The following is a 27,458-nucleotide window of genomic DNA, read 5'->3' on the forward strand; positions in this document are numbered from 1 at the left end:
AAAAAAAAAAAAAAAAAACCAGCCACAAACAAAAACACCTTTTTGTTATGGTATTTCCATTACACCAGCATCATGTTATAATAGAGTCCACTACAGCAGCATCAACTGGTCCCTCCCTCCAAATAAAATAAAGTTCCATAAGGTGTATAAATGAATGAAAATTTCTAGTGCTCTCCCAGTGTTGGTTGGTGTAGGGTATACTTGGCTGAGTGCCTGAGCATTTCAAACACTTCTTGGGAGGATATACAAGGACATAGTGTTTGAAAACCTTTCAAAATGATCCTTGCTTTGAGCTATAATTCCTTTAGTGTCAGTTCTAGTTTTTGACTAATTAGTTAACATTCTATATATCAAACCATGTCCCTGGATATGGTGACCATATGTAGAGCATGCTGGTGAAGAAGCATGGGCACAGCAATGTTTGGATACAGTCCTTTGGAGGTCCCTTCCAGTCAATACTTGCCCATAGTTTGAACTGTGTCTATAACACTATTCAAAAGCAGAAAGCACATGTTAAAAATTCTCTGCGCGCAAGTTTCTACTTAGCACATAATTTCCCAGGGGCAAAGCCTTTTTCAGTTACACTTTTAATCAGAGTGTCTGTTCTGACTGGAGTATTTAACATGTATCACTGCAGGCTTTAGTGTGAGTCTAGGGAAATAGGACAGACCTAGATGCCAAACCCTACAACCTGCCATTTACTAACACTATACTTAAATATGATTCTTCATTGCAACTATTAATATGATTCTTCATTGCAAATATTGAAGCCATCATTAAGATCATCCTTTGAAATCCATAAAGGCAGAGGGGGTCTGCCGGACAATTGCAAGCTTAAGATTGCAGACACAAATGATGCTTGTGAAAAGTCCTGAGAACTTGAAATGTCAAGCATGCTCTCAAACAAGTATTGATTTGTCTGAAAGCTTTAAGTTAGTGTCACGCTCAATGATTTCTTGGTGTTTCTGTGACATGATTACTAATCATCATTGATTATTTAATGCCAATAATATCCTAGGACCTGATGAAGTACAAACACTGCATAGCAAAGAAATTTAATGAGCTTCTTACCCAGCAAGTGTTATGGCAAAGGGCATTTTAAAGGTGAATTACAGGTGCAAAAGAAATTTGAAAGATCCATTGTCTGCTCATTATTTTAGGTAAATTATGACTTGTCCAGCCTCAACAAGAAAAAAAAAACAACTACATTTTAAAGGTCAGCAGTGTGTTCATAAAACTCATTGTAACTGATACAACACGGTTGTAAGGATCAGAGCATTTCCCCAGGATTTCCCTAGAAGCATGAAATCAAGTATTTTAACATTGAACTTGTGAAATTTGGGTGGAGCAAACCAATGTGGTAAAGGATCTGTATATTGAGATGGGAAACAGAATTCACACTATGAGATTAGGGTCGTCTGGGCCTAGTTTACGGTACAATATTAGTGTATTCCACAGAAGGTTCTGTGGAGGGATAGAGACAAAGACATTTAAATCTGAGATGCAGTTTGACTGAGTATAGACTTTGTATACCTATATGATCCCAGAAGAGGGGCACTGGCCACATTCCAGGAAGCATGGAGGGCTTTTGATTGACAAGTAAACCATGGTTTGAATGCTCCTAGACCAAGATATTTGAAGAAATTGTTTTAGAAAGCCATTGCTAGACTCCTTGGATTTTGGTAGTTAAAGTCATAGAGACATAAGGTGGTAGGGGAACAAACAGACTAGAGCTATAACCTAGAACAGACAGGAAATATCTTGGTCCAAGCGTCAGGAGGGACAAGAAGGAGTTTTATTTAGACTTCACACCAAGTGGGTACAAATGGTCCTTTTCAGGTTAGTTTCCCCATAAGGAAACATTGACTGAGAACAATTTTGATGAATAGATAGTTTAATTTGGTAAGACTTTCAGAAAACACAAATATAAGAGTAAAAAAAAATAAACAAGGGAAAGAAGCAGGTAATGGGCATGTGGAATGTTCTACTTGGGAAGCTGTTTCACTTGGTTACATTCTGAGGAGACTCTAAGAGACACCGTGGATGTTTTTGGTCCAGGTACAGGGCAAGAATCTGTCCTCAACAGACATAAAATCTCATTTTTTTCCTTATTGTTAACAATACCTTTTAAAAGTCTCTTACCAGAATCCACATAGTTGTTTCTTTCTTCCCTTTGGAGACATTTTCCCCTCAAAATTGTTCATGATGTATTTGCTCCTTTTCGTTCAATGCTTCTAATTTTGCTATCAGATTGAATGTAACATGTTTGAGAACTGACCTGTTTTGTCTGATAACATCTCTTACAAAGAGGGAAGCTGTTGTTAAATCAATGCATGGATGAGACTCCCAGAGAGGAGGTAGTGAGATCCTCTAAAATGGGTGAAAAGATAAGGTTCTTGGTGACAGGATTCCAGTTCCTGAGGATCTGATAAGAAATCCTATACCTTCCACCCTACTGTGATAATGGCCCCATGCTCCTTTTCTATTTCCTGCCTCAGAAAGCTCAATTATTTCCTATTTCCTACAGCATTAAATTGAAACTTCTCTGCCTAAGTTTCAAATCCTTCCATAATCTGGGCACTTAGATTATTCTTGCATCTTTATGAAAAATTACTGAACAAACAAATTATAGGATGAAATGCTGGCAAAAGCTGTATGATATAATGACTTCCAGGTTTGCAGGTTGCTTATTGTTAACAATTAGTTTAATAGTAGGAAACAGCATGATCTTGTCTCTCCAAGTACAAATATGAAAAGTCTGTGTGAGGATAAATAAGATTTCTTGAGCCATAGGAGTTGCTATGAACACTAAAAACTGCTGCAGTATATTTCAGAAGACAAAAGCCAGAGGTATGCAAAGTGCCACAGACAAAGCACAGCTGTACCTGAAGACACCGCACAAATATAGAAGCAAAATGGAACTACTAAGGATGAAGACAGGAGCAAAGAACAGGAGAATGCAGTACTGTTCATGTTGCTCAGAGATGATTTCATTTCAGGGACCTCATTGTAACTTCAAGATAGAATCATTAGCTTGATCACATACCTTGGAAAAAGCAAAATAATAATAATAATAATAATAATAATAATAATAATAATAATAATAATAATAATAATATAGTATTAGGCCATACAACAAAATAGCAGCATGAGTCCTTAATGGCAGAATCACATAAGAATTTAGTCAGGATGTGACCATTCTTGAGAGGTGACAGGATTAGAGTGTGCAGCACCTATTGACTGATGTATTTTTTGTCTGAGGTGTTAAGTAGCTCTACAAGTAGAGTGCTGGCATAGAGTGCTGCACAAAACTCTAGGTCTTCACCTCAGTACTATACAAACCAGGCATTGTGGCTAACACCTGTATAGTGGAGGGAAGAGGATCAGAAGTTCAAAGTCATCCTCAACTGTATAGTGAGTTCAAGGCCAGCATGAGCTATATGAGGCCCTTCTTCAAAAGAAATTATTTGATACATTTGTTTATGTTATCCTCCTCCACCTGATGGGAATGTTGTGCTTGTCCTCATGATGTCTTCTAGGCAAGTAGTTCACTCCAGCTTATGAAGCATAAGCCAATGGAAACTGAAGAAGCTGTTGTAATACACTGTTGCTCTTTCTATCTATGGCAAGCATCAGCCAATGATTATGGAACAAAATTAAGGTGAATCTGAGCTTGGGGCCATTGTTAGTCAGTGAGTCATAGTCCTGTAAAATAAACTTTGGTGTGACAACAAGGTGTTAGACCTGTGTCTAACTTTACTCAGTGGTAAAGTTGTATAAGGGCTATAAAAAATGACTTCCAGACTCTGAAAAAGTTTGCAAATTAACAACCAAAATTGCAAAAAGTACACTCTAGTAATAATTTGTGGATTTAGTATAAGAAAATATAAAAATCCTATTAAATGTGTTAATAACATTCAAAAATTTTGACCTATTGGGTCACGAGGACACATAATTCCAATGAAGTGAGAAATGAATTACTCTATTATGATTTTAATTGGGAAACATAGGAGAATTATATTCTTAGGGTTAGTAATGTTTCATAATGTTTAAGAAAACTTGGGCTTTCTATATCTACAGATATATAATTGATTAGATATGGGAGTAATTTCAGTCTTTGGGAGGTTTGTTTACTACACTAGGGCTTAGAATGTACAACAAATCAATAAAAGTAAGTATATTATAGCTATGAATAAAGGAAATACTTTAAAAATGGAACAAAATCTATAATTAAGCCTTAAAGCAATTATTTAACCATTACAGATTTATAAACACAATATTTTTTATGTTCAATTTTAAGAAAATTTTTAAAAGCTAGGTTTAATTTAAAAACTTTAAACTTTTATAAAATAAAAATTTCCATTAGTCTTGAGTTCTTTCCCTAGCCACAAAAGCCGTTCTAGAACATGAGAAATTCAGAGCAAAGGCCATGGTGACATAATGACATATTTTACACTTTATAGATGAGGAAATGAAGATACATGCTGCCAGAACCAAACTCAAGGAAAAATTAATCAATTTTATAATTCTGTAATTCACTAACGGGCTTTTAAATGCCCCCTAAAATATATTATTTCTCTTTGGCCTTTAAAAGTCAATATATGTTACTTGCAAAATTTTATAGCCAAGAGGGGTAGACCATGGCTGTGGTGGTCTGAATGAAAACAGAGCAATAAGCTTATATATTTGAATGCTTGGTACACAGCAGAACTGTTTAGGAAAAAGATTAAGGGATGTAGTCTTATTGGGGTAGATGTGTCTTTGAAGACAAACTTTCCCCTACTTTTGGATAAGGATGAAACCTCTCAGCCACTGCTCTAGTGATATGTCTGCCTGCCTGCTGCCATGCTCCCTACCATGATGGTCATGATCTTTAACCCTTTGGAATTGAAATCCCCAATAAACTATTCTCTAACCTGCCTAAGACATGGCGTCTTCACAACAATAACAAAGTAACTCAAACAACAGCTATGATTCAAGAAGTCAGGAGGCTGAGTCAGGAGAAGCACTGGTTCAAAGTCATCCAAATTACAGAGTAAAAGTATCTCCAAAATACAGAAATGTCTTCTAAATAATCAAGTCTAATTTTTAAATATAAGGGAGGCTCATAAGACTCTAGGAGAGAAGAAAGATTAGACATCCGAGAAAGTTTCAAGATCCATCAGGTCCTATCACCAAGATTTGGTAAACAATAAACAATTATTAGCAGAGGAGACTCTTGGGTAGATCTGCCTACAAGTTGTGCAGGGAGCTCCAGAAATCTAGTTATCATGAGTCATCATCTATGGAGGATGTGGTTTTTCAAATGCAGCCTCCTGTAAGTAACCTCTCACTCATGTTCTCCAATAAGCTCATTGGGTCACCAAGCTAGATTTAGGTGGGGTTATTTCTGTGATCTTTATGGTTCTTTGACTAGAGTGAATTTCTTCATGTCCCCAAAGGTAACATCATATAATTCAGATCTTGCTAGAGTAGAAGAAAACTAGTAATTAGTTAAGTCTCATTATAAAGCTCTTTACTTCCCAACTTGATATATCTTTCCTTAAGAAGAGATACCGCAAATATAAAATGCCAATTTGAAAACCTTTACACATGTAGTAAGTTTACCAAATCTTGGTGATAGGACCTGATGGATCTTGAAACTTTCTTAGATGTCTAACCTTTCTTCTCTCCTAGAGTCTTATGAGCCTCCCTTATATTTAAAAATTAGACTTGATTATTTAGAAGACATTTCTGTATTTTGGAGACAGTTTTACTCTGCAGTTTGGATGACTTTGAACCAGTGCTTAAGTAAACAAAGATATACCACCTAAGCATTTATTTTATTATTTTATTGTCTTTTCTCATCATTCCTCAGGAAAGAACTTGAAACATAACTAAAGATCAACATGAACTAGTATTTGATAAAGAAAATATAATCATGAAAATTAAAAGGAAAGGAGAATAAATTACTGTATTTAACACAAGAAGCCTTGTTACTACTAAATAAGGAGTAAAAATGAGGGACAGTTAATGAGAACATAAAACACAAACGTCTCTGTTTTAAGGGAGCACAACAATTCAAGAAAGCAAAGGTGTTTGACCTGTTCATTTAAGCATCTTTTTACTTAGAACATGTCTAAACAAGATCATTGACCAACTTTCTTCCAAGAAAGGAATAAAAAACACATTAAATAACAAGGAATGTGACTAAGATGAATGTATGATTATCACTTATTCACATCTGTTTCATCTACAGATCACCTATCTATTAATCTTTACATGCTTATCATCTATCACAATATCATCTATTTATACATATCAATTATATATCTATCATCTATTCATGTATCAGTGTATCATCTATGCATCAATGTTTCTATATATCAACTGACTTATCTATCTACCTACCTAGAAGGTGTAACTTGGTGATGATAGTATTTTGAAATTTTTTGGTCACTTAAAGGATGACCATCATTATTTATATGTAAAACATACATATGAATATATATTTACAGAATTTTGTCTATCTGAAATAATGATTATATACTCCATTGGAAGGTTCTCATAAACAAAATATTTCAATTGCTTTTAGAGTAAACATTTGGCCTGTGTTAAGTTAATGAAATCTTAAATTTTGCTACTCTTGAGCATACACAGAAAACCTGCCTATCTTTTTAGTTCTCATAATCTCATAATTTGGAATAAAAATATCAGAGATAGTTAGAATTTTCCAGGCATTACAGTAAATAAGTTCCCGAAAACCTAAAAGTTTATATAATATACTAAATGAGTTTTATAACAAAGATTTATTTTTTTTGTCTTAAAATGTAAGATAATTACTAGAAAAGAATGACGTATCTTTAACCATTTACGAAACTAATTCCAGGAGAGACTTATTTCTAAAAGAATGTTCAGTGAACCAGGATGAGATTAGAAAAATAAATTTCATCAAGCAATTAGAATCTGAACTCTAGGCAGACATATTAACATGCTGGGAAACAGGCACATCATGGACCACTTAATGAAAGAGAAGATGATATATAGCATGGAAATATATATTATATCTATTTAATAAACACAGCTATTGATCCTAGAGTGAGCAACGCATCTGGGTGATGGCAACTTACATACCTGTTCACCAGTTCCTGACCACTATTGATTCCTTTGTAAACACAGAAAGCCATTATAAATACTTAATGCATTTTATCCAATGGCAGAGATGCTCTGCATTTCACATCCCATCAGTCAGATCAGCAATAAGTTCATAAGCATCACATATATATTTTCATCAAAAATCACTTCCTGTGTCCATATTTTTCTTTCTAGCTCACTTCTTTTCATACTCATTTTATAGCAACCTTTATACTCATTTATCTCCCAAAGGGCAGTAAGGCCAACACCAAGAATCTGATCTTTAGACACAGGATTTAAAGAAATTGAGTGTGTGTGTGTGTGAATGTTTGTATGGATGTATGTACATGTATATGTATGGTGCTAGCTAGTTTTACATCAGCTTAAAATTAGCTAGAGTATAAGTGATTGATGTAGGAGGGTCAAACTGATTGTGGGTGGTGCCATCTCTGGGATGGTGGTTCTGGGTTCTATAAGTAACCAAGTTGAGCAAGCCATGATGAGCAAGCCAGTAAGCAGTACCCCTACATGTCCTCTGGATCAGCTTCTGCCACCATATTCTTGCCCTGTTTTGATTTCCTACCCTGACTTGCCTCAGTGATAGACTGTTATCTACAAGTATAAATAAAATAAATCCTGTTCCTGCCTAGCTGCTTTTGGTCATGATGTTTCCTCAAGCAATGGTAACCCTAACTAAGATATATATGAACAACACTAAATGGATTTGGCCATTTATATATGTATGTGTGCACATACATGAAATAACAAAGAAGAGTTCAATACTTGAGAAGAAGTAGGTGGTTTGGGAGGAGTTTACATGGACAGAGAGCAGGTGGAATTGATGTAGATATAACATTTATAAATGAAATTCTCAAAAATTTAAAGCAAAACATAAAATTACCCTTAAGAATTAGTTTCAATGATCTCTTTTTTCCTTTCCACTTTTAAAATTCAGTTCATAACAAGTTTACTTAAGAGTTTTTATTTTTTTCAAGTAGAAACATATAAAAAAAGATAAAGGATTATAAAAAGCTTTAGGGTAACTTTGTGGGCAACACATTCCATGCTAGAAGTTCCCAGGAAGTGGCATCCAGTCAAAGCATTGTGGGTGACCGAGAGGTAATATTGTAAGATCGTGTAGCAAATGCTACAAGTGACTACCCCATGACCTCTGAACAGAGAGAGAGAGAGAGAGAGAGAGAGAGAGAGAGAGAGAGAGAGAGAGAGAGAGAGAGAGAGAGAACATTGTAAAATGGTGTAACAAATGCTACAAGTGACTACCCCATGAGCTCTGGAGAGAGAGAAGTAACATTGTGTAATGTTTAGACACCCAAGTGAATGGTTCAAAAGTCACTCATATTTTTGGTTTTTAACTTAATAAGGAAGCATTTGTCTGTGTTCTGTGCTACAGATGCCCAGACTCGCACAAAATAAAACACAGTGTCTGGAATTTGGACACCTGATGTAAAATGTAGTTGAACTTATGACTTACATTTATCTATGCAATGATTTTATGAGTTTTATTTTTATGGAAACAACATTAATTTAAACAATGAAAATATTTCCCTTAGCTTGTATGATACCCCAGGTATCATTTGAATCATTTAATACAAGCATTCATTGTATGCTAACTTGAAATGAATTATTTGCAATGTTCTTAAAATAATACACTCTCATTAAACAGCAACATTTAATTTAATAAAGCTACAATTTTCCAGACATCATTTCTTGTTTTCCAAGACTATTAATTCACAGGAACACTTACATATTTTAGAATTAAAGACAACCTTGTGCTGGTTGGAGGTTTGATTGTTAATGGATCCATCAGAAACCACCAAGAGACATGAATTCATAAATACGTAAGTGTCTTAGAATGCTATCAACTTAATGACTTGCCTTTTTATTTCATGTGGAAGATAAGAGAACAAAAATGGAAGTATATATTTTTCTAAATGAAGATGTCTTGTTACTCGTTAATTAATTGATCTCATGAACAGTTATTTGTCAAGCACCTTCACATCCAGCCCTGTTCCCAATGCTGTTGGTATCCATTAGAGCCATAAAGGCATCATCCTTATTTCCTTAGAGCTGAGAGTTAGCTGTTTATTATTTTGTTAGGGGGTTTTCTGCCCAAAGCTATATTTGCACTTCCACACTTCAGGAAGGTGATGCATTTAACACACAGCAGTTTCCCAACTTATAATCTTAGTTTCTTACATGTAGAATTTGACCTGACAATTCAGAGAAGAATTTCTTTGAAACCTGATAGTTATCTTTTATCCACCATTTTAAGCCACAAGGACAATCTTTTCTATTTCAATTTAGAAAATGTCCCAAGCTGAATGCAGAACACTTTATTTTACAGCTACAGATCGAAGTCCAGGAACCCCAGAGGATGACAGAAACAAACCACAAGGTATAGAAAATGATCAGCTTTAAGCTGGAGAAGAAAACTCTGAAGTGTATGAAATCCTGAAATGGGAAGTTGGTGATTTCAGATCTTTGGGACTGAATAGTAGAAATGGTGCCATTCAAAAGGGAGTAACCATAAACTGACCTCTCAGACTTTTCTAGATTATTGTGACTTCTGTGCCTGCTTGTTTCCCTCAATCTGAGCTAAAGTGGCCAAATGTGTTACTATAATCTGACAATCGTTTTCTTCTACAGTCTTGCTTTGTTCTTATTTGAAGCTGTGAAGCTAACCACACAGAGGGGGATACTTCCCAGGCTCGATTGTTTTTGCTCATTATTGCGGGGTGAAGGATATAAAGATGTTAGGTTAGTGTGGTTTCTACTAGGAAGCCCACACAACACTAGACTTACTATTTCTTCTTGGAGAGGAAGAAGAGTTCACAAGGCCATTCCCTCTTGACAGAAAGAGAAAGAGATTTTTCTATACTGGTATAGCTCTCTGTAGGCAGCTCATATTCCTATAAGTAACTGTAAATAAACTTATTGGTTCTCCATATTAAACCCCAACCAAATTATTTCTTTAGTCTATTGTTTTTGTCCTGTGTAGCTGAATATAAGATATTTATTTTCCCCAGGGAAAGCCCAATAACAGGGAGCCATATCATTGGCTGTTAGTGAAGGCACACATGGAATGGTACCACAATATGTATTGCATTTCAAGCTTTACTGTACAGGAATTTATATAATTCTTTCTATTGTTGTCAATGAAGAAAAAACACAGAAAGACAGAATAAATTTCCTGAGTCACAAGGCTTAGCCATGAGTAAAGCTGTCAATCAAATGTAGACACTTTGGTCCAGCTTCGTGTTTCAGCTTCTCCGAAAGGCCATGTTCCTACACTAGCATCAGAGTGTTATATGAAAGAAAGAAAAGTGCAGAAGGATTTGTGATTTGTTCTCTTGTAAATGCACATCTTACTTCTGCATAGGGTACTATCTTATATTTCTTAAAGCTTTGAGAGATAGGCTTCCACAGGATTTTTCTAAAAACTTGTAGTCTATTTCCTGAACCCCAAATTCTGGTGCTTGACTCTCAGAGAGAAGTAGTCCCAGGTTCATAGAAGTCCTAGTACTTATCAGTCTTTATGCATGCCCAGTGTTTTTAAGCAAGTAAAATGGGTATCCCTGCCCATCAGAAGTAAGCTACACCAGGGAGTGAACTCAAGTGATTACATTTTTGGACCTGCTTGATACAACTGTCTGATGGGACAGATGAAGCCTCAGAAAACAACTTGGAGACAAATTCACATTTACCAGGTACAGCCTAAGGAGTGGCAAGGACATTTCAGAAGGGAGAATATGTCCAGGTCAGGTGAGAATTTCTCCAAGGGAAAGGGTTTAGGGAAAGGGTTTAGGGAAAGGGCAGCATGTCATGTAATTTTGCTTTAGGTAATCATTGCGGCTTATCACAGATGCAGAACAAAGCCTCTATCAAAGTAAGACTTTCCTGGATCCTTCAACTCTTCTCCAGCTCCCTTCTCTATCTGATCAAGGAAATCAGAGCACAAGTGACAGATGATAGGACAGAGAGGGAAGAGATAAACCATACACTCTCCTGTCTGAGCCAAACAAGCAAAAGAACATACATGGGATGAAAAGAAAAGGAAGAAATAAATTTATTTGTTTGTTTGTTTAGTATAGAATAAGGTTTATTTATGGCATGGGGAGGGGAGTTAAGAGGGTAGCAGAGGCAGAGAAAGGCAGAGAGAAGGAAAGAATAGAGAAGTAGGGGCTGGCCATGACCACGTGGAGAGACTGGGGAAGGGAATGGGGAGAGAGGGGGAACAAAGGGCCAAGAGTTAAGGGAGAGAAGCAGGAGTAAGAGAGGAAGAAATATCTTAAAATCTAATGAAAATTGATGTAGAGAAATTTGGCTGAGACAGTCAATTGCAAAATCAAATTTACATTATATGAATTAAAGCCACCATCGGGTTATTTTCCAAGGTTAGCAAATAGAGATATCATCTTTAAACTTAAACAGAAACCAAAACTCCAGCTGACTCTCCATTATGCTATTCAATGTGGTTGTTTGACATAGCAGATATATTTAGCATGGAAACACAGCACAATGATCTGACTGTTTTGTTGGGCTTAGAAGTATTTTTACTTTTATTTTTATTTTTATTTTTCATTTTTAAAGTGTTCTTGGGAAGCCAAAATTATACAAGGAGGCACAGAAGAAATTCTCTGCTTATGGAAGGCTTTTTGTTCATTTAGTTCTTTAAAGCTTTGTATAAGTCTTATTGCTGGGACAAGGCTTGGATTATATCTCAGACCATGTATTTTTGGGCATATCCCTTTGGTCAGGAGAGAATGATGTCAGTATAACAAAGTACTGGTTGAAAGGGAGTTAATCCAGAATAGTAGTTTTCCTGGAATCATACAGTAATTGGGAGTTTTCTCTCTACATTACTAGATGATATTGTAGGTATCAGTGTTCAGTTAGATCACTGAAGACTGACCCACATGATCCACTACTGCTGTGGGCAGTTACAGGTATGCCAAGGATACTATTGGAGAGAATAGTATGGTTGCCCACACCTCATATTTCATGGGGAGCCTTTTCTCCCAAACCTGAAAATGTCTCTATTTTCCACAGATGGAAACTCATAGAAGGTTTATTTCTGATGATGCAGAACTGTTTAGGCATCAGTATTCTATCCCTGCTGGTGAAGCTAGGTGGCTACTGAGCTTGTTGGAAGTTTTCGTATTACAAATGATTTGTTTCCTTCTAAGGCAAAAAAACAAAAACAAAAACAAAAACAAAAACAAAACAACAAAAACAAAACCCTAACATTCAGTGTGAATTCCTACCACCTTGTAGATTAGTGAATTAACACAAAAATAAAAAGTGACAGCCAATTCTTTTGGTGAAGAACAGCTGCTTTGTCCTAAGTAGAATTAAAAATGCCAAATTACTTACAGAAATTATTGCATATTAGAGGCAAAAAGGGAAAAACAAAAGCCTATGTTTGGATTCCATTGGACTTTGAGTAAGACCAAGCAACAGGCCTGGGGATCCATAGGAGTGAATGAGATGGTCTCTGTTTTATTTTTGGAACAGAACAATGGAAATAAAGGGAAACTGTTTACTTTGGAGGAAGAGAGAGATTTCCTTAGGGGAATATTTGCATTTTTACAGTCTATTTTAGACAGCTATGAAATAGAGAGTAACCTGAAACTTTGGGGAAAACAGATGTTTAAATAAGTTGATAGACTGAGATCTGAGGAATCCAAAATAGAGATGTAGAAAGGAAGACATGGAGCAGAGAGAAATCTACATAAGCCAGAACAGAATTTCTGGAACAGTCTGAAAGGAGAACCCTAGAGGGATAGTCCAGGAAAATATGACGGTGTGGATAAAAAGACTACAGTGACATAAGACACCTGGGGAACTATAGTTGAAAAATAGTGGTGATAAGAAAAAGTCTAGAAAATCTGGACATATTTCACAGGGAAGAGACAAAAAAAAAATACAACAAAAAATATTCAAGGTATTCTTAAGTGAGTTTTCAAAATCATTATTTCTATAGATTCCCATGTTGCCTTGTGTAAGGGGGCTCTCAAGAAATTTATGGAATTGAGTAACTTCCAGAAAGATAAGACTCAATATCAGAGGCTCCCCACAGGAAGAGGAAGGCTGAGTGATGGAAGGTCCTGTCTTTGGATTTTGCTAGGAGAAGGAAATTTCCTTTGGGGTGGAATTCTCTAACATAGAAATATGGCAAGGTTTAGAAGACTTAGAATTTAAGAATATAATATCTTTCATTTGGGAGAGCTCATGAGATCAGATATGTAGGAATAATCTATAAAATATGTTTGGGTTCTAGAATGAGTAACTAACAAAAAATAATACTAAGTAGTGGTAGGTTAAGATTGTTTAAGAAAGGAAGAGGTCAACAAGAAAAGCCATTTAAGCTAAATTCAGTTCAGAGCCAGTGGTCAAGCAAACAAATATCTCCTATGAAGATTAACATGTCAGCATGACTGGCCCAAAATACCAGATACTCAGTCAATCTATGTTCTATATGTTTCTGAGAGGATGTTTTGAATATGGTTAACTTGCAATCCAGTAGGCTTTGTGTAAAACATATTAAGCTTGTAATATAGGTAGGTATGTCACCCGAAGGCTTTAGCAGTAAAAGATTGAGCCCTCTCCTGCTAGCAGATATCCTTTGAACTTAAATTGCAATACTGGGTTTCAAGACTGCCAGCTTACTGTGCCTAGCAACTTTCACAATGAGGTGAGCTAATTTCTGAAAATAAATTTCCATATATAAATATCATGTTAGTTCATTTTCTTTTCAGAGTCTGGTGTCTGATAGGCAATGAAGATACATACATAATTACATACTTACAAAATACATACATGTATGTATAAGTGGGTTCTAATTATCATCTGTGAAATATTTATACTAAAACTGTTATCTACATAAAAATCTTACAATTTTCATAGCAATCTCATTTAGAAGAATAATGAGTGATAAAATATTGTCAGTTTTATTTTTGAAAAAAGACACAACAGAATGAATGTATGCTATCGAGGAAATCAGGTTTCTTGAAGGAGTATCCCTATTTCCCACCAGTCCACTGGGACACACATTTTTAGGTCAGGGTCATGGTTAGGGTCATGATCAGGGTCATGATTCTGACCAGGGAACTGATAAGAATGGCAGAAGCATAGTGGACTTGAGTTCTACAGCAACACAGATGACAGTGGCCATTGAGGCTCAAGGATCAGAGACACTGGCTCTTTAGACTTTGGAAACCAATTAATATTTAGAGCATCCATTGTGTTCAGAAAAGAAAGGGGAATTTTAAAGTTTTGAAACATGACATAGAACAGAAACACACACACACACACACACACACACACACACACACACACACACACAAAGCTCTGCTAACTTGAGTGTCCAACATGGCAAGTTTCTAAATTTTGCAAAAAATGTAAGAATGTCTTAACATCGCCAAAACCAGAACCAGTGTTTTAGATAACTATTTCCTAGGCTGTTATAAGCAGTCTTTTAGTGGAACTTTCTAGTTAAGTGCACATGCACAACTCATAGAGTTTCAACAGTCTGTAGATATTATCTTTTCTCCAGGCATCCTCAGCTTCCCTCATTGATATTACTTTCACTCATAAATATTCTGACTTTAGTATACCTTTTTTCATAGTATGAATTACCTATAGATTTGTCATAACTTTTTTATAGCTTTTGCTCATTGTTCATCAATTATTATTCTATAAAAAGTGGAAATAATGGAATATGTAATATAATACCTACATATAATGATTCATTTAAATTGTAGTACAGCACTGCAATAATTATGAGGCTGAGGAGTATAAGTGCCTTTGTCTGCAAGATGGAGGCCTAGAGTAGACAGCAGTGTGGCTGAAAGGCCTGGAGGTCAGAGGCAAAGGAGGAGGGATATTGTATCTGCTGTAGTCAGAGCGGCAGGCACCAGAGAAAACCAGTGTCTACATGTCCTCAGTGTGACAGCATGAATCCAGCAATTTTGTTCTCTTCAGCAGTTAGATGATGCCCACCCAGTGTCTGGAAGTGTGGTGTAATTTACTCAATCTACTTATGCTAGTGGATTCCTCTTCTGGAAGCACTTTATAGACACATAAAAGTCATCTGTAGCTAAAAATTGAATGTCAAGTTGACACATAAGATGGACCTTGGCACTATGTACCAGAAGCACCAGGGTGTAGAAAGAGGCACATAGACCTTTGGTGTGTGTTGTGTAAATTAATGTAATTTGATCATATCTATAGATTGGTCACATGTAGGACATAATTTTAGAAGAAAATAAAACTTGATATGAAGTGTCACTTCATATCACTTTGCTTCAGGGTACTCCTGGAATAAAATTTATAGTGACTCTCCTTTCTGATCCTAGAATGACTCAATGGGAAGAAGGGGCTAGTGTTTAGAGGGCAATGGAATGCTTCCTTCACTTGCTAAAAGTTTAGCAATGACCCTGAATAGATTGGAAGTTTATAATTATGGCGGACCTTAGATATAGAGTCTTTTCTAGATTCCCAACCCTGTGTTGCTGCTTGCATCTTATGAGTCCTTGAAAGTCCATGAGTTAGTCGTTTGATTCTCAGAGAATTAATACTGTGGGGCTGTGGTGGGATGGAAAAACTTGGGCCAAATTATTGGTTTGAAATGATCTGTCTTCAATAAGGATTACAAGACTCAGTTCACTGCTCCTTTCCTTTTGTATTTCCTAGCCATAAAATGAATAGTTTTGTTCTGACAACTGCTTCTGTTAAGGTATACAGCTTCTCTATGGTCTTAGAACCATGGGAGCAGTTATTAATGGACTGAAACTTTAATTATGATAATTATCAAATAACTGTTATCTGTAATATTTTCTATAGCAATGATAAGCTGATTTAGACTCTTATGTATAAAACAATAAAAATTTCTCTCTCTCTCTCTCTCTCTCTCTCTCTCTCTCTCTCTCTCTCTCTCTCTCTCTCTCTGTGTGTGTGTGTGTGTGTATGGTAATATATGCCATCTGTGTGCCCATGCAGCCCAGAAAAGGGCATCAGATGCCCTATAGTTGGAATTATAGGTGGGCGTGAACTGCTTAATATAGGTTCTGGGAATTGAATGTATGTTCCTTGGAAAAACACTAAGTTTCTTAATTGCTGCCATCTTTCCAGATCCTTACATGACATTTTATGATTCATTTATACATACATAGACATTTAAGGCTAGAATCATTTCTGACTCTACTTAGGAAAGGAAGTTTACTTGATCTTTAAATTTTGAAGGAGTCCCTGCAGTAGTATCCATCCCTCTGTTCTTACAGATGGAGATGATTCAGTAAAGAAGCAATACATAATTCTCTTCTAAAAAGAATTCCATTATCAAAAATCACAAGCATGTCCTCCCATCTTGTCTTTGTAAATCATAAGAATGACAGCTAATATTTAACTTTCTTGCACTTTCCTGAGATTGCTAGTGGAATAAAGAAATATGCTAGATATCATCAAAGTCCAACTATACTTTTCGCTATAGCTACTGTAGTAGTAATTAAGCTGTGCCTTTGATAATTACTCTCTGTTTAAAGAGGTGATTACATGTCAAATGTTATGTTTAATATTAGAGATTAAAAGATGCATAAGACATGTCTGTTTCATCTGTAAGCAGCTTATAACATAGGGGTCTGAAAGAGACATACAGATGAGGGGATAATTTGTATTGCAGTGAGTACTACAGGAAGTGCCACAGGAACATTTCAGGAACTATGAGAGGTATTACAGGAAGTACCATATGAGCAACACTTGGATTGCAGGAACTACTACAGGAAGACTTAAGGAAGTATGTGAAAAACTTGACTTGTTCAAAGAGTGTTGGAAACAGAGAGGAGGAATTTCATCTTCCTCCAAGACAGCAAAGAGGTACCAGAAATGTGTTGATGAAGGGAGGGTATGGAACAAGACAGGCGTAAGCTTTGAGAATCTTATTTGAAAAGTCTTTTATCTGATAACAAATGAATCATTGGCAAAAAATGTCTTAGAAGAAATCTTCTTGTCAAAGTTTTCCTATTAGTTTTCTGGATTTTACCTGTTTTTTTTTTTTTTTTCAGAGATCCCTTGTTCTTTGGTTCTTCCCAGTCATGGATGTCAGTGGTTAAAACTCATTCACAGTGAGGCTCTGTGTGACTGGAGAAATTGAACTTTAGGCTATGTCCAATGATGGGTCAAGTCCAATACAGAGAACTGAGGAGCTAGGTCACAGGTGAGAGAAAAATAAATGATGACGGATGTTCTCTAAACTTGCATCTAGTATGAACTTAGGGGAGACGCTATAGAAACAACCAGGTAGCTATACAAAAGCAAGGATACAATGCTATTTAAGTATGGTATATTATTTGATAGGATTTTTTTTCTTTCACATTGGATGGTGAAAGTTTTGAATCATATCTGGAATATCTCAGGGTAGTACTAGGTTTTAGTAGCTTTTACTATTTCTAAAGTTTAAGAATGTTCAAGTTGTGGATAGAACATTATCTAATCTCCCTTTAATCTTACTTTTACATTGTGATAAAATAAGTAGCCAGTGGAATGTGTTGACTATGTGTATGCACATAGAATTCAACTGAGCACAATTTCAGCTTTCTAATCGATTGACACTATGTAACTTCCAACAACACAAGAAGATGCATGATGTTTAATAAGATTTTATAGTTCACAATTGGAGATAATCAGAAGTCACTGAATACCTGTTTCCCATGAATCTTCTTGCTAAAATTGTGTATATTAACTATTTGATTTTGTTGTACAGGTTTATGTGATAGTCATCTTAGAAAGGTACCTTAACATGAGTACTGGGAGGTCAGATTCCCTCAGATGAATGCACAAAACTGAACTACTAAACAGAGGTGAGGCTTCATATAGAAAGAACCTGATGAAGAAAAAAACAATTTTTCACCTAGTACTGCTGAGATGAAGTTGAATAAAAGACTAGAGCTCCAGAATCACTTCTTTGTTTGTTTTACTATTTGAGATAGGGTCTGACTATGTAGCTCAGGTTACCCCATGGTTTGCTGTTGTGCTTTTATCTCCCTAAGATTTCAAACCTTCCAAGGCTCTTCCAGCAGAGGAGCCCTTGCTTATATCCCATTCACATTCTGCACTGATTTTCCTGTATATATCATAAGACAACTAAGTTGTATTGATGTTTCAGTTGATTCACTGACATTTAAAATCTATAGTTCTTATCAAGAGTGACTGTCAAAGTTCTCAGATCTTAGAAAGAGAAAAGTAAAATGGGAAACAATGTGAAAAGACAAGGTAGGTGATTCTAGCTTTAAAGCATAAGCCTTCATTTTCAACTTTTCTGGTAGCTAAGGCAGGTAGATTAAAAGTCCAAGGCTGGCTTGAGCTACAAAATGAGTTCAAGACCAACCTAAGCGACTTATCAAGACTTTATCTCAAACTGTTTTAAAATATGAACAAAGAAGAAGGTGGTGTGGTGTACTACCATCCATACTCAGTGGAAAGTACTTGTCTACCATGTATGAGAACCTGGGTTTTATCCTCTGTACTGGAGCTGTAGGTGGAAAATGATGGTTACAAAATATGAACAGTTATAACAACATGGTGAAGGGAAGCACATAGAACTCTGGGATTAGACATGACCATGGGAGTTTTTAAAACCATCCCAAGCACAAGACCAGGTTCATTTATTTCCAGTGGCTAATACCAAGATGATAACATGAATACAATGAGCTTTACCGAAAGGGCTAATGTTAAAATATTTTGATATTTGAAATGAATGCATGACATAAGTATTTGTTTTGGTCAGGTTGTTGTAAATTAAAAACATTTTAGTGTGGTTGAGTCAGAAAGAAGAGGAGTTAAGTTGGTGATGAAACCGAAGGAGTAAGCAGAGTTGTAACTCTGTGAGGTCTTAGAGCCTACAGGGATACCTTTGTCTCTCTTGGGTAAAATCCTAGGGCAATGTTAAGGCAAAAGACTTCCAGAAATGTATGTAGGGAAGTCACTTGATGGAGTGATAGCACCTTGGAACCTTTGCAAAGGTTAGTTGTGGAAGATTCAAATTGTAATTATGAAGTGACATTGAGAGACCTTGAAATTAAAAAGAGAGAGCAAAATGAGAGAGAGACTATAAAAATTGACCTCTAGATTAAATGATTTTTAACATCATTTAAAAGGAAAACAAAAATCCCAGGAGAATCTCAAGCTTTGAAGAGGATATGACAGATATGTGTTTCAATTTGTGGAGTTTGTATTGTTGGAATAGCTAAGATGTATTAAGCCAATGTCTAGATCATTGGAGAGGTATTGATTGTGAGTCATATGATGATGGGACTAGCTGACAGATACTGTGATGAGATGGTCTGTGGTGGAAAGAAGACTTCACACTGCTTCTAGGAACTAGTATTTATAGCTGGAAAGAGACTCGTGCTCAAGAGATTAACCTAACATACTGGAAGAGAACTAAAAAGCATTATACTTTGGTAGTCATGACCACAGGAGCATCTGCGTTCATCTGTTCCTAATACAAAAAGCTATGGTAAGCTTCAAGAATCACCAACAGAAGAATGTATTTCTTATTCTTCTGAGATCAAGGTGTGGCTGATTTGGGATTACGGAGAGGGCCATATTATGGTTCATGGAGGTTCCTTCTCTACATGTATTCAGAGCACAGGAAGAATAAAGAAGGGCCCCTCTGAGGGGTCCTTTTACGAGGTAATAAATTCCGTTTACAATGATTCTAAACTGACCATAAAACTCTATCTCAAAGCATGCCTCCTATCATCATCCTTCAGTAATCAGATTTTAACAAATGAATTTTGGAAGAATATAATCGCTGAGACTATTTAATTTTTTTAAAAGCATTTAAAATACTTGATGAGTTTAGCAAATGGTAAAGTAGAATGTCACTGCATCTTCTGATTTTTTTTTTAAACATAAACTATTCATACAAATGCAGAAAACTGTGATCTTCCCCTAGATGAGAATATGGCAAACATACATTGGCACTATAGCTCTAATAAAATTATTTTGAATTAATAAAAATGGAGATTATCTTCGGTGGTTCAGGATTAATCAGGTGAAAAGGCCAAAAACAGGGGCAAAAGTCTAAATGGGAAACAGGAGAATAAGTGCCCATATTTAGAATGTTATCTGGAACCTAAAGGGTGTCCTTTAGATGGCAGTGAGCAAAGAGAAAGGGCAGTTGGTTATCAACTCTATAGAAAATAAGTTCTACCAGCAGGTTGAAAGAATTTATAAATAGACCCATCCCAAATTAAGCTTCTGATAAGATCCAAGCTGACAACTCAGGACTAAACTCTTGACTCACAATTGAGAGATAATAAATGACAACTTAAGCCAATGGATTTATTGTAGCTGGTGAAATGGAGATAGAAAATCTTCACAGCAGCGTGAAGACATTATTGATGATCTGAGTGGTAGCTGTCCTAGTGGAGTGACAGGTTGGAGTCCCCTGCTATCTCCAGGCATGTTTGAATGAGCAAGTATGAAGCAAGCAAATGGGCCCACCACAGATGGCTCTTTGGGGAGATCTTTGGAAAAGAATATAAACATGTAATTTTAGCTGATTGAGGATATAGTTTTAAGAACATATTTATTTGACTTTTTAAAATGTGGAATAACTTTTCTATGTCTAAAAGTCTGTTTTTACAGAATTAACTTGTTTTTTTATTTTTTATTTTTTTGGATGTCTGTTCAGCCTTGCTAGATGCAGGGCAGCTAGATAAAATTAATATTTAAAAACTAGCTAAGAACACTAACTGGTGACCAGTGTTGATCTCAATATTGAAAACACTATAAAAGATTAGAGCTTACAAAGGTAGCATAAAATAGGCCATTTATTAAGAACTTCCACAAAAAGATCCTGTCATTTTAACAGAGCTCCACATTCCTCTTTGTTCTTCTAGCACGTAGATGATTCCCTTGGACCTTCTGTGATTCTGTTTTTTTTGATGTGACAGATTTCCCTGGGAAGTGAGCAGAAGTTGTGGGTTGGACCCTAGGCTGAACTTGTGGATTCAAGAGGATGTAACTATACTCAGTGTTAGGTGCATTGCTGGATAACATGAATTGTAGTCTAGCAGTTGCAAGGTCAGCTTGTTGCTACCTATGTGGAACCTGTAGTGCACTGCACATTATTTTTTCTATAAAATGGATAATATGAATTTTCAGGTTTTGGCATTTCATTGTTTTGGAAACTAGAAGCTCATAAATTTTTAGGCAATTTACCTTTTTGATATAAAAATATTGTATTGTTGAGGGCTGATTTTTTGCTAGGCATTATAGTGCTAAATACTGGCCCCCAAGACCTAGTTGCTCCCAGGGATGAGAGAATCTGCACATAGACCCAAGTGACACTATGTAACTTGACCCCCAAGTTATCTCTGGTGAATAAAATTGTATACAGCCTATAGTGGATAAGAAATAGGTGGATTTTTTGGTTCTTGGGATGGCAATAAGAGGCAGGGACTAGGAAGAGAGGGATAAAAGAAGTAGGTAAAGATAGAAGTTACTGTGAAGTAAATGAGTTATGAAAACATCATTATGAGAGCTGGCCAATTGGAGTTAAGAGCAGGCTAGATGGAAAATAGCAAGTTGTATGGGGTTATTGATGGGGAAGTAGATTCTAGTAGCTAAGAAGGTAGATATCTGCTCAGCTCTACTGCATTAAATGCTTATTATAAATAAAAACGATGTATTTCTTTTATTTGGGAACTGAGTGATCAAAGGCAGGGTAAAAACCTCAAATTTCAGATTCAAAATCTACTACAACTTTCTATTTTCCTTAAACAGAAGATTAATTTGGCCTAAGACCATAATATTAGTAAGCTAAAGAGACAAATTTAGAGATAGGGAAAGAAATCAAAAGGCTGAAAAAAACTTTATATGTCCCAGGTTCTGTGCAACACACTTAATATAAATCTTTATCTTCTCACAATAGTCCTGTAAAGCATCAAGGCATGACTCACTATTACTCTTACTTTAGAAGTATATCAATAGAGCTCTTTGTGAAAATAACACACAGCATACTGCAGCTAGTTATTGCCACATGTTGTGCTAGACAACAGACCTTCTTCCATGCTTCTAAAGTTAATAAAGTACAACAGTGTTTTGCTATTACTATTAAAACAATGGTGTCCTTTTCTCAGGAGTTATGCCTCCCTATCAGAGCACAGAAGGGACTTCCCATTATATTAACTAGGGGCAACCTGGAGATAGAATATAATTTCATGTGAGGGCTTCCAGCAGTACTAACTTTCTTAGATACATATGAAGTATGCATAGTCAATATATATAGTTTATACCAGAAAGCAATGAGGCTTATTGCTTATAAGTATAAAATATATCTATTGATATTTCCATCATCATTAGTCTTGTGTATTTGATGGCTTAATCTCATCTGCTATCAATCACTTGCTTAGCTAGTGGCTTTCAGGCTTTCCCTTGTATCACTGTCTCTAATATGGCTTCTTAAAGTATAGATCACTATTCTTGTCTGAAGAGATATTTAATTCAATAACTCTGGCTACAAACCTTTGAATCTGCACATTTAATGAGTTCTCAGGTGATTCATCTGTTGTTGGTTTAGATGCCACAATTTAAGAATCACTTATTCAGAGAGAAGTTCAAATCTTTCCCAAGACATCTAGGGTGGCTGGCATTATGCTAGCAGTGAGAAGGCTGAGAAAAGAGGCCAGTCTGGGCTATCTAGTGAGACTTTTTCTCAAATGAACAAAAACAAATAGATAAAAATTTTTTCTTATAAAGAACCAGGCATGGTACTTTGGATTTGTTCTGTGGAACATTTGGCCTGGGTCATGACTGTTGAGTCTTTCTGTGCAGGGAAAAATAGTTCTAAACAAATATGTAATGCCCATGTTTCCATACAGTCGTATGTACAGAATTAGGCATCAGGATGAATACCATGGTAAACTGCAGTTGAGTAACCATTGGCTTACATAATTCGCTAAAAGAGTACTCATAGAAAATCACTATATGTTAAACAGCAATCACCTGGGAACCATCTATCAATGTATCCACATATCTTTTAAGTTTTTAAGTTAAACGTATAAGCCTATACCAGAGATGAAGATGAGGTGTTGAACCAGAAAAGAGGAGAAATCCCAGTGATTCTTATGAATTCAGTAACAGATAATACTTAAAAGGTAGGATCTTCATAAGTACTTTTGGCTGAATAGCATCTTCACTTTCACATTTTAGTTTTTATTGGATATTGTTTATAGGGTTAAGAGACATAAATTCACATGTAAAAGATCAACACTCTAGTGAATGATATAGAAGTTATTGCAAAAACAAATCTCATCATATTACTATACAACACACAGTATAAGTGCTTCACTTGCTGAGTATGCAGGCAGTGTGTGTACTTGATCATTACTCACCCTTCAAACTACTTTAAAATCCAAATGTAAAGTTAACAATCTACTGTGCCATCTATGTCTGTGGAGCTTAGCATTAACTTTATAGTTAAGAAATGTAAGTTCTTAACTTTGGGCAAAAATAGGATGAATGTTTGTCATAATAGAACATAATTTAGTACACTGAAAATAACTCTATGCAAATATCACAAGAAAAGTTAGTATCATGAGTCATCTAACAAACTTCAAATGCAAATAGCATGTCAAAAATCTCCAACAATCTGTTATATGCTAAGGAATATAAATATTTAAATGAAGTCTCTACAGATGACTACACATTCTAATATAAAATAATTTGAGGCTGGATTAAAGTGTCTTTACAGTGTCACTTATAAAATCTATCTTTCAAAACATTTTACTAAATTACATTAAATCAAACATTTCAGCTTGACAAATGGGTCTGCATTTACCCTTAGGCATTTAATTCTCTAGTAACAGTGTTTTTCAAAGAGTGTGGCATTTTAAGAAAGAAAAAAATGTTCAAAAGAAAACTGTAGTGCAAAGGAAACTGTAAAATGTTGATTTTAAGCACATTTCATAAGGTTCTTTACCTCAGGACATTAGTATGTATAACATACAGTGATTTTGAAAGATTTAGAGACTGTGTGGACTTTTCTGTTCTCATTTAACACAAAATTCAAATGCCATGTGGCAAAGTTGTTAAAATACCAGAGGAATGCTTCTTGGGAAAAGAACTTGTGGCACTTGTATTTGTTATAGTTAAAAAAAATCAAGTCAATGTAACATATTTATTGAATATGCCTCCAAATTGCCTGAGCTTTTTTTTGTTTGTTTTGTTTTGTGTTTTTTTTTGTTTGTTTTTGCCTGAGCTTTTTAAATTGAACCTGTTCTTTCTCTTCCTTCCATCCTTCCTTCCTTCCTTCCTTCCTTCCTTCCTTCTTTCCTTCTTTCCTTCCTTCCTTCCTTTCTCCCTTCCTTCCTTCCTTCCTTCCTTCCTTTCTTTCTTTCTTTCTTTCTTTCTTTCTTTCTTTCTTTCTTCCTTTCTTTTTTTCTTTGCCTATCTTTCTTTTTTTGTGCCACTCACCAAAAATCTACCTAGAACATGGTTAATCCAATTAGACATACTTACACTCCTCTTCAGGCCTCTTCCGAAGTGCTGCACGAGCCTCCTTACAAGGACTTCTCTGATATTGTGGGGGATTCCTTCCCCGTATTAGGCTCTCCATCCTGTAAGAGAAAGACCAATAGTGTTTTAATACCTAAATCTTGGTTGATAATGGGAATATCATATTGAAGTTTAAATACTAATATAAGCTTTGTACCCTGCATTGTATCACTGTGAGTATCTAACATACAAGATAACAAGGGAGCATGGAGTATGGTAAACTGGAGAGTACTTAGCCTTTAAAAGATATATTGATTTAAAATGTTAAAAACATCTGGCCAGGCGGTGGTGAGGCATGCCTTTAATCCCAGCACTTGGGAGGCAGAGGTAGGTGGATTTCTGAGTTCAAGGCCAGCCTGGTCTACAGAGTGAGTTCCAGGACAGCCAGGGCTATACAGAGAAACCCTGTCTCGAAAAAACAAAACAAAACAAAAAATCTGGTAAAACTAGAGAGACATCTTAGTAATTCCAGTGCTTGCCCTATAAGCACAAAGACTTGAATTTGATCACCAAAAATTATGAAAAATGTTGGGTGTGTAATTCCAGTGCTGGGGAAGCAGACAGATGGATTTTGTGGGCTTGCTGGTCAGCCAGCAAAATCTACTCACCAAGTTTCAGGACAGCAACCCTGTCTCAAGTACACAAAGTGGACTAAGTAATGACAGCACACTTTGTCTTCTGGCATCCACATGTATGTGCACATATATGTATGTATGTACACACACACACACACACACACACACACACACACACACTGCCATGTGGACAAAGCCCATACACAGTCTAGTAAGAGACTGTTAAGAATGAATGTTTTTGTCTTACCCCAATATAAAAGTATTTGGAAGTAATTAGATTTAGAAGTAGATTTAAAGAATGCTATAACAGTTGTGTCTTCATAGTAGGATCAGTGTCCTAAGATTGAGAGAAAGAACAGAGATTTGTTTCTCTTTCACACAGCCCAGTGATAAGACTGTCATCAGAAAGAAGGCCTTGCCTCAAAGCAAAACTACTTTGCATCATGACCTTGGATTTCTCAGCCTCAAAACTATGAATTGAACATACCCATCATTTAACCATTATGTCTGTGATAATTTATTAGACATCCCAAAGGGAAACTATTGAAAAAGAGTAATCACTTGAAAATAAAAACATTTATAAAAAATCTAAAGTCACCCTTTAGGAAGAAAGAACATGTCTTGAACATCTTAGAGAATAGTCTTTCTGCTTCTTTCCATGCTACTGAAAGGATTTATTTATTATTATTGCTATTGTTTTATTATGATTATTATTATTGTTCTATTAGTAATAGCAATAATTATTACCATGTATACATATTAATGTACTTGTGTGCATGTCTATAAATGTTTCAGAAAATGCAATTGTAACTTGAATCTTAGCTCCATTTGAAGCTTACTTTAGGTGAGCAATTTGACCTTGAAATAATGATAGTACTATGGCAGAAACATAAGGGGGACATAAAGGATTTAAGATACAATTTGCCAGAGACAGAAGGAAAGGCCATCCATAGACTGCCCCGGCTGCAGATCCATCCCATATACAGTCACCAAATCCAGATAATATTGTGGATGACAAGAAGTGCAGGCTGACAGGAGCCTGATATGGCTGTCTCTTGAGAGGCTCTGCCAGAGCTTGACAAATACAGAGGCAGATGATTGCAGCTAACCATTGGACTGAGCACAGGGTCCCCAATGGAGGAGTTAGAAAGGACTGAAGGAGATGAAGGGGTTTGTAAACCATAGAAAGATTGACAATATCAACCAACCAGAGCTCCCAGAGACTAAACCACAAAGCAAAGAGTACACATGGAGGGACCCATGGCTCCAGCTGTTTTTGTAGCAAAGGATGGAATTGTCAGGGATCAATGGGAGGAGAGGCCTTTGGTCCTGTGAAGGTTCAATGTCCCAGTGTAGGGGAAAGGAAGGGGGTGGGGAGGTAGGAGTGGGTGGGTGGGTGGAGGAGCACCCTCATAGAAGCAGGAGGATGGGGGAATGGGATAGGGAGTTTCAGGGGAGGAAATTGGGAAAGGGGATAACATTTGAAATGTAAATAAGTAAAATATCCAACAAAAAAATTCTTTGACTGTAATACTAAAAACATTTTTCACAAAAAGAAATATAAATAACAAGGATATATAAATAATATATATGAACAATTTTATATGTGTATATATATATATAATTTAATTATCAATATTACAAGCATTATTTCCATTTTCTTTTTCATGGTCATGATTATAAATGATCAATTTTAATACAAATATATTTCATGGTATTATTTCTAAATTGTTATATCATTGTGTTACTAAATAAGTATATCATGTTTTTTTTTAAAAATATAATGTGCTTGGTTTTTTTGGTGTATGAATCTTTTTTTAGTAGATATTTTCTTTATTTACATGACATATGATTTCTCCTTTCTCAGTTTCCCCTCCGAATTAAAAAAAAAAAAAGACCAAAAAACCAAAATAAAACAAAACAAAAAACAACAAGAACAAACCCCTGTTGCCTTCCCCCTCCCCCAACTTGCCACCTCACCCTCTCCCAATTATTGGTCCTGACATTCCACAACACTAGGGTACAAAACCTTCACAGGGCCAAGGGCATCTCCTCTCATTGATGATTAACTTTGCAATCCTCTACTATACACATGCTGCCAGAACAATCAGACCCACCGTGTATAGTCCTTAGTTGGTGGTTGAGTCCCTGGGAGCTCTGAGGGTACTAGTTAGTTCATATTGTTGT

At 35.9% G+C, this 27,458-nt stretch overlaps 1 protein-coding gene across 15 annotated transcripts in view; it reads right to left on the minus strand.

Annotated features, from left to right (window-relative positions):
- Lrrc7 (leucine rich repeat containing 7) overlaps window positions 1–27,458 on the minus strand; it is a 483,929-nt gene that overhangs the window by 332,605 nt on the left and 123,866 nt on the right. For all 15 annotated transcript variants that reach the window (XM_031375980.1, XM_031375979.1, XM_031375984.1 and 12 more), the window contains one exon: window positions 24,661–24,758. In XM_031375980.1, the coding sequence (XP_031231840.1) occupies window positions 24,661–24,758 (98 nt within the window). Of the gene's footprint in view, window positions 1–24,660; window positions 24,759–27,458 lie in introns of those variants that run through there.

The sequence above is a fragment of the Mastomys coucha genome, unplaced genomic scaffold, assembly GCF_008632895.1.
Source record: "Mastomys coucha isolate ucsf_1 unplaced genomic scaffold, UCSF_Mcou_1 pScaffold16, whole genome shotgun sequence".
NCBI classification, from domain to species: Eukaryota; Metazoa; Chordata; class Mammalia; order Rodentia; family Muridae; genus Mastomys; species Mastomys coucha.